The sequence below is a fragment of the Caretta caretta genome, chromosome 3, assembly GCF_965140235.1.
Source record: "Caretta caretta isolate rCarCar2 chromosome 3, rCarCar1.hap1, whole genome shotgun sequence".
NCBI classification, from domain to species: Eukaryota; Metazoa; Chordata; order Testudines; family Cheloniidae; genus Caretta; species Caretta caretta.
In genome coordinates this window covers 147583210-147596856 of record NC_134208.1, presented here as the reverse complement: position 1 = coordinate 147596856, position 13647 = coordinate 147583210, and the positions used below count along the sequence as shown (strand labels likewise).

At 39.4% G+C, this 13647-nt stretch overlaps 1 protein-coding gene across 1 annotated transcript in view; it reads right to left on the bottom strand.

Annotated features, from left to right (window-relative positions):
• Window positions 1-13647, bottom strand: part of BIRC6 (baculoviral IAP repeat containing 6) — a 319798-nt gene that overhangs the window by 182469 nt on the left and 123682 nt on the right. The window contains 2 exon segments of the mRNA XM_048843594.2: window positions 2669-2802; window positions 12219-12329. Of these exon segments, the coding sequence (XP_048699551.2) occupies window positions 2669-2802; window positions 12219-12329 (245 nt within the window).

Here is a 13647-nt window from a genome sequence, read left to right as displayed (position 1 = left end):
CCGCCATGATATGAATCCATGGTACTACCATACCTTGAATATCGTGTGCAGTTCTGGTCACCCCAGCTCAAAAGAGATGTATTAGAATTAAAAAAATACTACAGAGAAGGGCAACAAAATTATGCAAAAAAGCCAGCTTCCATAAGAGGAGAAATTAAAAAGACTGGCATTGTTCAGTTTGAAAAGAGATGAGTAAGGGGGTGGATATGGTAGAGGTCTGTAGCATCATGAAAAGCGTGGAAAAAGTGAATAAGGATGTGTTATGTACCCCTTTACATACACACAAACCAGGGACCACCCAATAAAATTAAGCGGCAGCAGGTTTAAAACAAACATCAGGAAGTACTTTTTCCACACAATGCACCATCAGCCAGTGGAACTTGTTGCCAGAGGAGGCTGCAAAGGCCAAAAGTATAACAGGTTTCAAGAAAAGAATTAGATAAGTTCATGGAGGATAGTTCCATCAATGGCTATTAGCCAAGATGATCAGAGATGCTACCCCATGCTCTGGGTATCCCTAAACCTCTGATTGCCAGAAGCTGGGACTAGGGATGGACCACTCGATAAATTGCCCTCTTCTGTTCACTCCCTCTGAAGCATCTGGAATCAGCCACAGTCAGAAGACAGGATACTGGGCTAGATGAACCACTGGTTTGACCCAGCATGGATGGTCTCATGTTCTTATGAGTTCTTAGACATATTTGTCCCTGCAGGTGCTCAACCATAGGATGTGTGAGTGCCCACACACTCTTGATTGAAGACTGCAAAGTAGTGTTTGTGTGCTGGTGCCTCATGCTCTGAATCAGTGCATACAGGGAAACGCAAGCCCATCACCACTCAGTTCCTTCTTAACCATGAAGCAGAACTCCAAAGGAACGGAGAAGGAGCACCTACAGAGACAAAACATCCTGGAGAACTCAAGTTACGGTAAGATAAGTACCCTCTCCCTCTTCAAGTATATGTCCCTATAGGTACGCCACCAAAGGAAACTCCCAAGCTGTAACTCAGTGAGGAAATAGCTGCTGATGAGGTAAGTCCAGGACAACTGGAAGGACTGCATCACCAAAGAGCCATCTCTGGAAACATGTAAGATAGCGTAATGTTTGGCTAAGATATGGAGAGAAGACTAAAACAATCCAGAAGAGTTCTGTTACGGGCTTGTTCTTCAGTAGAGCTACAAATGTGGACTCAGCTCTAGTGGAATGTGCTATTATTCAGCGAGAAGGCTGCACCCCCATATTTTCATAGCAGGTCAAGATGCAACCCCACTTCGCCTTTATGTGAAAACTGGCTGGCTCTTCATCCCATCTATAACTGATACAAATAGCCTGAGAGAGACCTAGAATGGTTTAGTCTTGTCCAGATAGAACGCAGGGGCCTTTCGGACATCCAGTGAATGAAGGCTTGATTTCTCTCTGAAGAAACGAGGTTTTGGGTAGAAAAGTGGTTGGTGAATTTCCTGGTTAACGTTATGCTCCAGGAGACCTTTGGAAGGAAGTGAGGATGGGGATGTAGCATAACCTTGTTTTTGTAGAAGGTGATGTATGCTGCATTAGCCCAGCTCCCCCATTCTCCTTCCTAAGGTGATGGCAATTAGGAACAAAATGTTCAGGGAGAGGTGGAAGAGGGACCAGATTGTCATTGGTTTGAAGGTTTTCCATTAGGTATTTAAAACAAGACTGAGGTCCCGCTGGGGGGCCAGGTGTCAAACTAGAGAGAACAATTCTAAGAAATCTGGTTGCTGTAGGATAGGCAAAGACTGAAGCCTTGGATGGGTGAGTGGAAGGCTGTGATGACAGCCAGATGTACTGTAATAGGTAGTAGTCCAGGATCTTGGAAAGCAGAACTTCCAAGGCTTGAGAAGGACACCAGAATTGGAAGCATTTCCATTTTTGGAGGTAAGTCTTGTGAGTAGTGGACTTTCCACTGGATAACAAAACTGACTGAAATCTATCTGAAAAGACCAGCTTCATGTCTGAGAGTGATTTAGAAGCCATGCTCTCAGATTCGGGGGTGGGGGGTTAGGATGGATGATGGTCCCTGAGTTCTGTGTCAATAGGTCCTTTGTGAAAGGCAAGCTAGGGGACATTAACTCCAAGACATGGATGAGGTTTGGGGTTACCACACCTGTCTCAGCCAAACAGGTGCTATGAGCATAGCTCTTGCTCCTTCTCAGCACAGCCTGGAAAGGGTCTTAAGGATTAACAGAATAGGTGGGAAAGCATAAAGAAGGCTATTGGGCCTTGGTGTTATCAGGCATCCCCCTGATACTTGTGGCTTTAGCCTCCCTTGGAGCAGAACAGGCAACATTTCATGTTGTTTGGGGTGGCCTAGAAGTCTACCCTGGCATCCCCTAGGGGTATATACTCACGCCTCCCTATATACCCTCATGTAGAGCACTTGGCACTGCTCAGACAAGGGCTGGCAGACACAACTTTGCAGTCTCTGATCGAGACTATACAAGCATACATACAGCTTATGGTAGAGCACTCATAGGGACATATACTTGAAGAAGAACAATAATTACACAGAAAAAATTATCACAATCATCTAACACCATAAAAGTGATGATGGTGCAAGCCATGGACATAATGAGGTTTTACAACACTAGGTAAAATAATTACCTATAATTCTGAGTTACTTCTGTTTTTGTAATTAGCAGTATTACCTGTTGACTGTGTTGATTTGTTCCATGAGGATTAGTGCCTGAAAGAAATTTCACTAAAACATGAATGAGGTTGGGATCTGACACCAACAGTTGGGCTGTACTTTCCTGAGCTCCGATGGCACTGCTTGAACCAGCTAAAAACAAAAACATAAAAACAGAATTTGAACTGCAAGTACTAACAAAATTAATAAAATTTACACTTGGTACACACAATGCATTATTCATAATACATCATTATTCAAAATGGAGTAGGCTACTATAAGTTATTTACCATTCACTGAGGTTCCGAGTATACCACTTTTCCCCACCACCAAATCTAACAGATTCCCAACTGTTTAAAAAAACCACATAGATTCCAAAACCAGAAGGGGTTGTGATCATCTAGTCCAGAGGTTCTCAAACTGTGGTCCGCAAGCTCCTTTCAGGTGGTTCGTGGATAGTTCTCTCTAAGGTGGCCGCACACAAGAGAATAAAGGGCCACCCACCTAAATTAGTGGAGCTGCGCATGTGTGGCTCCACTAATTAGGTGCCTGGACAAGACACATATGTAAGGTGAGGTGGTAGCCTGGGGGGGGGGCGGGGGTGATAGGGAGTAAGTGGGAGGGGGCAGTGGGATGAGAAGAGGGGGTAGGGGGAATTTGGGATGTGCAGGGCTGCACCAACCAGAGAAAGAGGTGACTTTCCCCAGCTCCAGGGTTGTGGTTGCTGGGAAGAGACAGGCCTCCTTCCCAGCCCCAGCTCAGGGGCTGCCACGGCAAGGGAGAGAGGGCACATCCATCACATTAGAAAGGTAATACTACTGATATTAAAATAGGAGTTGTGTGCTTTTATTTGTAGAACAAAAAATGTGAATTATGATTGGGGTTTTTTATATAGTGTTTTTATCCAAAATGCTTTACTATAGTTAGCTCATGGTGCAAACAACATTTGGAAAGATCATTAAGTGGTCCACAGAGACCCTCAGCAATTTGCAAGTGGTCCGCAAAAAAGAAAAGTTTGAGAACCACTGATCTAGCCTGCTCTCCTGTATAACACAGGCCATAAAACTTCTCCAAAATAATTCCTAGAGCATAACTTTTAGAAAAACATCCAGTCTTGATTTAAAAATGGTTGGTGATGAAGAATCCACCACAACCCTAGGTAAATTGTTCCAGTGGTTAATTACTCTCACCGTTAAAAATTTACACCTATTTCAAGTCTGAATTTCTCTGGCTTCAACTTCCAGCTACTGGATGTGTTATACCTTTCTTTGCAAGACTGAAGAGCCCATCATCAACTATTTGTTCCCCAGATAGGAACTTATAGACTGTAATCAAGTCACCTCTTATCTTTTTCTTTGTTAAACTAAATAAATTGAGCTCTTTGAGTCCCTAACTATAAGGCATATTTTCTTATCTTTTAATCATTCTTGTGGCTTTTCTCTGAATCCCCTCCAATTTATCAACAGTCTTCTTGAACTGGTAACACCAGATCTGGACACAGTATTCCGGCAGCAGTTGCACCTGTGTCAAATACCTAGGTAAAATAACTTCACTACTCCTACTCAAGATTCCTCTGTTTATGCATCCAAAAATTGCACTCGCTCTCATCATCACACTGCGAGCTCAGGTTCTAATTATCCACCATGACCACCATATCTTTTTCAGAGTCACTGCTTCCCAGGAAAGAGTCCCTCATATGGTCAATATGGTCTACACTCTCTGTTCCTAGATGTATATGCTTACATTTAGCTGTATTAAAATGCATAATATTTATTTGCACCCAGTTTACCAAGCGATACAGACTGCTCTGTATCAGTGATCTGTTCTCTTCATCATTTACTACTCCCCGCTCCCCCCAATTTTTGTGTCCTCTGCAAACTTAATCAGGGAGGATTTTATTTTTTCTTCCAGATCATTACTAAAAATGATAAATAGCATAGGTCCAAGAACCAATCCATGTGAGAGCTCACTGGAAACACACCCGCTTGATGACGATTCCCCATTTACAATTTCACTGAGATCTATCAGTTAGCCAATTTTTAATCCATTTAATGTGTGCCATGTTAAATTTGTATCATTCTAGTTTTTTAGTCAAAATGTCATGCAGTACCCAGTCAAACGTCTTACAGAAGTCGAAGTATATTAAGTTAACACTTTTACCTTTATCAACCAAGCTTGTAATCACGTTTAAAAAAAGATATCAAGTTAGTTTAACAGGATACGGGTTCCATAAACCCATGCTGACTGGCATTAATTACAGTACTCTCTTAATTCTTCATTAATCAAGTCCCACAGTCAGTCCACTCCCTCAATTTCTGAATTTGCCCATAAAATATTCTTTAGATAGAAGCAAGTTTTAGTTTTGTGGAGGCAATATGTTCCGAGAACTCTATTTATTCTAACTTTTGATCTTCCTCAGCCCAGGTCTTTTCTATTGTTTTTTAACTGCACTCTAAGGTCTCTCAGGCAAGGACTATGTATTCTATCTGCTCTTTAAAGCACACTTTCGGCAACTACTGTATATACTTGGAGATTTGTCAATAGGAATAAACCCTCCAAGTTTGGGGGTGAGTGCGATATTGAAATACAGGCAAAATGAGAATAGATCAGATAATCAAAATAAAGCTTAATGAATACATAGCAAACTTACTCACGTGCCTTACATATGATTAAGAAAACTCAACTACAACAAGACTTGGGAAAGTGTAGAAGCCCTACTGGAATAGATACATTTACTTACTTTCACCAAACTGCATGGCTTGAACATCTATTTAGATAGATATAGACTTCATCCCATAGATGAGATGAGGAAAAAAATACGGACAAGTTTTACTTTCTTTGTATTTGAGAGTTTCCTTGGCATCTATTTTATCAATAACTTATCCCTTGGAAAGGATGTAGATGAGTGAAAAAGGAAAACTACTTACGAGTAATTCTGTCTTTCAGAGACTTCCTCTTCATTATACAATAGTTTCCTTATACTAACTAATAAGTCTCCACCCACCAGGAGGCAAAGTACTGTCAGTCAAGATCAGTATTAAATCCTGACAACTTCTATCTCAACTGAAAAGCTTTCAAAGCAGTGAAATAAAGTTATAATGTTGGAGAGGCTTGTCATGAAAAGAAATCCCTCGAGGGAAACAGGATGGAAGGAAAAACAATGAGGAGTCCTTGGGGCACCTTAGAGACTAACAAATGTATTTGGGCATAAGCTTTCGTGGGCTAGAACCCCCTTCATCAGACGCATGGAGTGGAAAATACAGGAGCAGGTATAAATACATGAAAAGATGGGAATTGCCTTACGAAGTGTGAGGTCAGTCTAAGGAGACAATTCAGTTAACAGCAGGATACCAAGAGAGGAAAAATAACTTTTGTAGTGGTAATGATAGTGGCCCATTTCAAAGAGTTGACAAGAAGGTGTGAGTAGCAGCAGGGGGAAATTAGTATGGGGGAAATTAGGTTTAGGTTTTGTAATGACCCAACCACTCCCAGTCTTTATTCAGGCCTAATTTGAGGGTGTCCAGTTTGCCAATTAATTAAAGTTCTTCAGTTTCACATTGAAGTTTTTTTGTTGAAGAATTGCTTTTAGGTCTGTTATTGAGTGACCAGGGAGAAGAGGAAGACAAAAATATAAGAATTTTCACTGAGTAGTTTTCCTTTGTCATAAGTTGCTTGTCTACAACCTATAACAGATTTTTCATATTAAGTAGATATAGCAAACACATGCTGAAAAAGATTCTTACAGAGGTACAAGGAGCATCTGCTTCACACTGATTTGCTAATATTGTTTTGAGTCCAATTAATTAAGCCAAGACTGATGAAGAAAACTAAACTGGGCCTCAATAAAGTAAAAAACAGGCTGAAGCAGCCTTCTCAACCTCAGAGGTAGGCAGCATCAGGCCCATGAAACAGTAAAGAAGGGATGTGCTGTAGTCCACATTTGACTATCCTAGAGGAAGGAAAGCCAGCTTTGCTTTGGTGGGAGACAAATCTGAAACAGCAGGGTAGGTGTGCAAATTGTTGAAGAGGACCAAGCTGGGAAAAATGGAACCTCTGAAAACAAACATAGTTTGCTACTCTAGGGCTCACTTTGGTAGCAACCAATACTATCATTCTGGACAAGTTTATGATTTTCTTTAACCACTCACGCATCCAAAATATTTAATTAAATGAAAAAACACATTGATATTCTTCATAAACATATTTATACCAAGCATAAAAAAGGCACATTGTCCAAAATAAAGTTTAACACTGCAAATAAAAAAATACTACAATCTCTAACTAGTTAGACTCATGACTTTTGTATCTGTTGCAAGATACATCAACTTTTTTCTTTTTAGTACATAACCTATTATGAAGTTTCAACTAATCCAACCTGAATGTGATAAAGACATGCTCATCTGATGCTCAGCTGCCTGCACAGCTTTTAAAAGTTCATCTGAATTCAGATGCTGTGTTGCATGATTTTATTTCTACTACTTTTCACCATTTTAATACAATGAACTGCAACAGCCTCCTTTAAATATAGATTCAGAGTAGAAACTGGTCTCCTCCTTTTTAATGCTGGAAGAGGATGAAGCAGCTCAGGATTATGCACCCATTAGCCAAATTTCAGCCTCATTCTGTTCTGGGCTCAATTTATGACCCTTATATTTAAAATCGGTCTTATTAGTTAAGTAATGGCAATGCCCCTAACTTCAATTTTTTATTTTTATTTTTTGGTTCTCTTGTGTTTTCCCCTCACTTTTTTGCTAATTATATCAAGCCAGATGTCCATGGAAAGTGACAGCAGTGTCAGCCAGTAACCTATCAAGTATCTCCAAAAAACTCATTCAATTGTTTTTGTAAATTCTGTACCTCCTTATAGAATATATTGTTGTGCTATGTTTTGATCTAAGTGTGCAATAATCAATACTTTTATAGTAGTTAGATGCAAACAGACATATAATCTTCCCGAAACATCCACTGAATGCTATTGGGAAGATTGGTCATATCACATTCAACCACCCATCTTATAGTAATGTTAGTGGTGATTCTTTTGTTCTTCCTTAATTTTTTTCTCTTTTTCCACTTGCAACATTTAGTAGTGAAACTGCAAGTTAATATTTTATGGAGGACTGTATTCAGGGTACAGTGTTTAAATTGCTCATTGTGCATTACCTGGAGTTGAAGTTAGAAAAAAAAAAAAACCTGCAATTTTTTTTAGTAAGCTCATCTTCATCTTTCAATATTTCTGTGACCCAAGGGCCTATAACATTCTAGGGCTCAAGGCTTACAGATGCCAAACATGTTAATTGGAGGGCAGTGCTGACCAACCACCTGTATATTGAAATTCCCAGTGGTGCTCTGCCTGAAGGGAGCAAAGACAGTTTTCAGATCTTCTTACGTTTGCTGAAGAACAGCTTCAAGTTGATCATGTCTTCATTTGCTTCCACAAGAACAGAGATGAGAGCTCCATTGCTCCGTACTTTCAGCTTTTTGGTCTTTGAAATTGTGAGACCAGGGCATCCCTTTGTCTCCAAGAGACCAGATGCTTGCTTCATGGCCTATATGTTTGAGAGAGACTCTTGAGAAGAAGCACACTCTTGCAGTCGTCTGGCCTGACTTTGTCACAGGGGCATGTTGAAGACTACGATACAGCTCCTGAAGGAAGCTGATGTAGTGCTTCTGGAAAACCTGAAACAGTGACTTAAGTTATCATTGAGGCTACATTTTGAGGCTGATAGCATAAAGTCTCACTTTCAAGATCAAAACTTGATGAACTGCTCTTTTAGTTCAACAGACAGCTTTATTCAAGGAAACATTTTATCTTAGAGAATCCAAAGAAACGTTTTTTCTGCATTTTGAGATGAACAAGAATCCTTTCTATCTTGCTATTTAACAACTCCTAACAATATTCACATTTTGTTTTAGGAAAATTATTGGTTTTTCATTGTGTCAGTCCTCTTCACTTCCTACCACTTCCTTCATCTTTTGCCATATTGACACAGATATATTCATACATGTCTAGTAATCACTAACAGTCATTCGCAGTATTGATCAGCAGCTTTCCCAGTTACTAATCAGAATGTGAATCAATCCTCTAATCAGTTCAATAATGAAGGTTAATGGTGCAAATATCTGTAAGGTGCAGGTGCAGCCCCAAAGACACTGCTATTCAAAGACACTGATCTTGTACGCAACGTCAAGTGCACAGAGTGGGAGGCACATGGACAACTACTCAAAGAAGAAAGTTTTCCTGCTGGTTCTTTTGAGGATTCTCTCCTGTCTGCCTAGAGGCACTATAAGCTGGTTTTGTCATCTTTACAGCAAAGGATCTGTCCTGGCTGCCTTTCTCCTCCTCTCATGGATATACCCCCCAGCCTTTTTTCCCCTCTCATATAGGGTCTTGAAGGGCAAGTCTTCTGCAGTGTTCTGGACCTCCCTGGGAAACCCAGAAGAGAGAGCCCTGAATCCTGGCGCATCATGATAGCAGTTGCCATTGACCTTGATCCAATGTCAGCTGCATCAACCACAGACACTAGTGCAGTTCTGACCACCAGCTTGTCTTCGCTGATAAAGGCCTGAAATTAAGCCCTGTTGTGCTGGGATAATTAGTCCCAAGGAACATTGAATAATTTAGATCATACTTAGCTAACACTGCTTGATGGTTCAGTATTCAAAATTGGAGGCTAGTAGATGTAAACACCTTCCTGCCCAGCATGTTTGGCCTCCTTATCAGTGGTGACTGTTGGGTATTGCTGCCTACATCTTTCTGTGGCAGTCTAAGCAACCAGGCAGTTCGGAGGGAAGTGGGAAAATAAAAAAAAACTCTGCTCTCTCTGCCAGGACAAAGTCACATTTCTCAGATCTGTTGGGGGTAGGAGGTTGCCAGTGTAGGCCTTTTGACTCATGCCTCTTCCAGTATGGCTTCATTCACCAGAAGTCCTATCTGGCTGAATCCTGTGGGTTTCAGGATGTCCCAGAACTTATGCTGTGTATTCTGGACTTCATCTAAGGAGAGTTGGAGTTCTTCCGCCACCGTTCATAGCAGCTCCTGGAACTGCCTGTGGCTTAACTCTCAGTGGAATACACACAGGGATCAAAATGCAAAGAAGAAAGTGACTTTCCACACACTAATTGAAATGCTGTGTAACAGAATACAGAATCTTTCCTCCAGTCTGTTGGAACCGATTCAAAGAAACTGACACGCTCAGAGGTTATTCAATAACATATAAGAATGAAATGAAGTCCTCATGTTTGAGCAACCAGACCATTTGAACTCTCCATCTTGCATCAGTGTCAAACCTTAGATCATTTCTCCCTCTCTAAATGCACTCAAAAGTATACTCAGAGCCAAGACTAAATTTCCTCATTGCAATTACAAAACAAATCAAAAGGCGATCCAAAAAAGGGATAATCTCATGTTATTTCTCAAAGTTTAAATCTTTATAAGATTTGACATGACAAGCTCATATAGCCCTATAAATTTCCAGAGTATTGCTAAAACAATAGATAGAGTGTTTACAAAATTTAACATAAAAAGGATTGTGTTCCCCTAACAAGGTTTGAAATGTGTCTGTCTGGTATACCCTGGATTGACTTGTGTACAGGCAAGATCTGGCCTCTTGCCTTCATACAGAAAACAGGTACTAGCTCTCCAAACTCAAATTATGTTTATCATGAAAAGACACTCATGCTCTCCATCTGAAAAGAAAGATAGTTTGTTGTGGCTAAAAGAAAAAAAAACAAGTAAAAAGAATTTCTTCTCTTCCTATTCCATAAAAAGATGAAAAATTGAGACACTAGAAGCCTGTAGGATTGCAGGGTGAGGCCTACTCTGTGGATTCCCTCTCACAAATTGTTCCAGATGCAGCACCATGAACAAAAAAATATAACTCCGTAGCTAGAGAAGTTAGGGTACTAACATCATTTTGGTCAAAAAGGAGGGAGGAAAGAGTAAAAGCCGAAAAAGAAAAGAACTAGAAGTGGAAGAACTCCATAACAGTTTGGTGTAGTGGATTTGGCACGGGACTGAGTTTGGCAGCTTGGGTTATAGTCTCAAAACAGCCATTTACTCATGAGGTACTCTCAGGAAAGTTACTTAGCCTCTTGGTTTCTCCATCCATAAAATGGGAACAACAATGTTTACCTGCCTCAAAGAAAGAGGACTCGGTGTAAGACAGTATGGCAGGAGACCCTGAGGAAAGCCGAGAAAGCAATGGATGGATTGTATCAGAGAAGAAGGTAAGCAGGTGGACCTTAATATCACCTCAAATAGAGGAAAATGGCAGATCCTGGAACAATTACTCTACACCAGATGAAGGGATAAGGGGAAGAAGATAGCTTACATACCTGAAAGGGATGTTGCGTGGGCTCATAGGTTAATTAAAAGTTTGTAAAGAACTTCGAAAATATCAAGTGTTTTAGAAGAGATTTATTAGTGTGACATTTAGACAGGACAGCAATGGATGTCCTAGAAATACTTAATTATAGTTTCTCAATCAGCACTAACACTTTCAACAAGGGACTGACAACAAATTTATTGGAATTTCCTGTCTGCGTTTGCTGTTAAGTGATGTCACCAGATATTCAGAATGACCTAAGGGATTGTCAAAAAATGGTTACAAAAATATTTATATCTTAAAGGGTTATTTTATCAAGTAGATTTAACTGCATGTGTGCTGATGAAGTATAGCTTTATGAATTAAGTTGCATTCCACTCGGCAACATCTGAATAAAAGTACGTTTTGGTTCAAACCCTACTTCATTGTAAAAATTTAGAAGAGCATACAAGGGTGTCTATTCACATGAAAGAAAAAAAAGTCAGAAATGTTAACCAAAAAAACCAGTAAGTTAAAAGCAGTTAACAAAAACAGAGGATTTACAGTGAAGGTTACAGATTGATAGAAATGTAACAATTAAACTTTTTTAAAGTTCTTGTTATGCCACTGTAGTGAGGTATTATGGATATATACTATGTTGGGGGGAAAAAATCTAGCTAACTTACCTTGCATGGTTTTCTTTTCTCCCTATTTTTAATGGACAGCTCAAGGGAGTGAAAGTCAAGCTAAGTTTTCCCTTCCATTACCAGTTATAAAAATGTTGCCATCACTAAGAACCTACTGTTTACAGGGGGACATGAACAGCATAAATGATTTAGTATGCCATTCTGATGATGTACAAGAAGGAACAGAATTCAGCCCCTCTCTTTGTGCTGTTAACTCTGCAGTATTAACAGGAATAAAAAATGGAGCAAAAATGTGTGTCACTGAAGACAGTAGGTAAGCTTGAAAGGAGCAGATATGCTCAGTAAGAATATCCTCTTTTAAATAGAGGCTTGTTAGATGAACTATACTTGAAATCATCTATTTATTCCACACATGACATCACCCATAATATGGATTAATAGTAAGTCACTACATATCCTGTGTAAAAGTCAGACACCCTGCAGGTGAATGGCACCAAATTCACTATCTGTTCCCTGAAAAAAACCCTGCATTTATTAAGAACCTTTTTATTTTACTTTATTTCATTTGTAATTTAGTTTTCAAGCATCATAACAACAACAATGTTCAGAGAAAACTTACAGTTAAGCTGCATGTTCGTCATAAGAGTTAGGCTATGAAGCACAAGGCACCATGTCCGCAGTAAGGTATTAGGATACCAGGCCAGGACTGTCAGAAAGCTAGTTACTGATGCTGTAAAGAAGAACATACTGTATTTTTTCAAAATACTGAGCCCTTAACAAAAGGTAATAATCAGGAACTTATATTAGGACTGAAAGTTCATTTTGATGCTAATCCTGTGCATTTAAAAGAAACTGTACATGAATTAACACAAGTAGAATTTTTCATAATGTCAATGTAAAATCCTTCCATCTTATAAACAAAGGTAGCACATGAAAAAAAATGATTTTTTCGTTTTCAAGGAATACATTATAGCATTCTACAGCTATGAAGTATGCAACTTCATTAATGTAGGCTTTAATGTTTTGAACCTTTGCTGAAGAATACTGTAGTTTTTTTAAATAAAGAAAGGCTAACCACAATTATTGACAAAAATTTGAGGTATGTCTTCATACCAGGCTGCCACTAAACTAGAGCCCCAAATTACAGAATGGAAAAAATGAGACAGTGACTGATTTGTTTCAGTGCTTCAGGAGCTAGCAAGGTTAAGACTTTTCTACGACAAGGCCGCTTTTCCTGTGTGGCTCAAAATCCACTCCTCGGGATATGCTGTGGGGTTGTCATTTCAGCAGCAAAATCCCCAATAACATGTTCACTGCAGATTTCAGGTCACATGGAGGATTCACTAGTGAACGTGGCAGGAAGCAGTTACAGGCTGAATGAAGGATGCTTTGCTTATTTCTAGGGCTGTCGATTTATCGCAGTTACCTCACATGATTAACTCAAAAAAATTAACCACGATTAATCGCAGTTAAACAATAGAATACCAATTCAAATGTATTAAATATTTTTGGATATTTTTCTACATTTTCAAATATATTGATTTCAACTACTACACAGAATACAAAGTGTACAGTGCTCACTTTATATTATTTTTTATTACAAATATTTGCACTGTAAAAATGATTAAAGAAATAGTATTTTCAGTTTACCTCATACAAGTACTGTAGTGCAATCTCTATCACAAAAGTGCAACTTACAAATATGTAATGCAGTGTACATAACTGCACTCAAAAACAAAAAAAATGTAAAACTTTAGAGTCTACAAGTCCAATGAATCCTACCTTCTTGTTCAGCCAATTGCTAAGAGAAACCAAGTTTGCTTACATTTACGGGGAGATAATGCTGCCCACTTCTAAATTACAAAAAGAAAAGGAGTACTTGTGGCACCTTAGAGACTAACCAATTACAATGTCACCTGAAAGTGAGAACTGGGGTTAGTATGGCACTGTTGTAGCTAGCATCGCAAGATATTTATGTGCCAGATGTGCTAAAGATTCATATGTCCCTTCATGCTTCAACCACCATTCCAGAGGACATGCTTCCATGC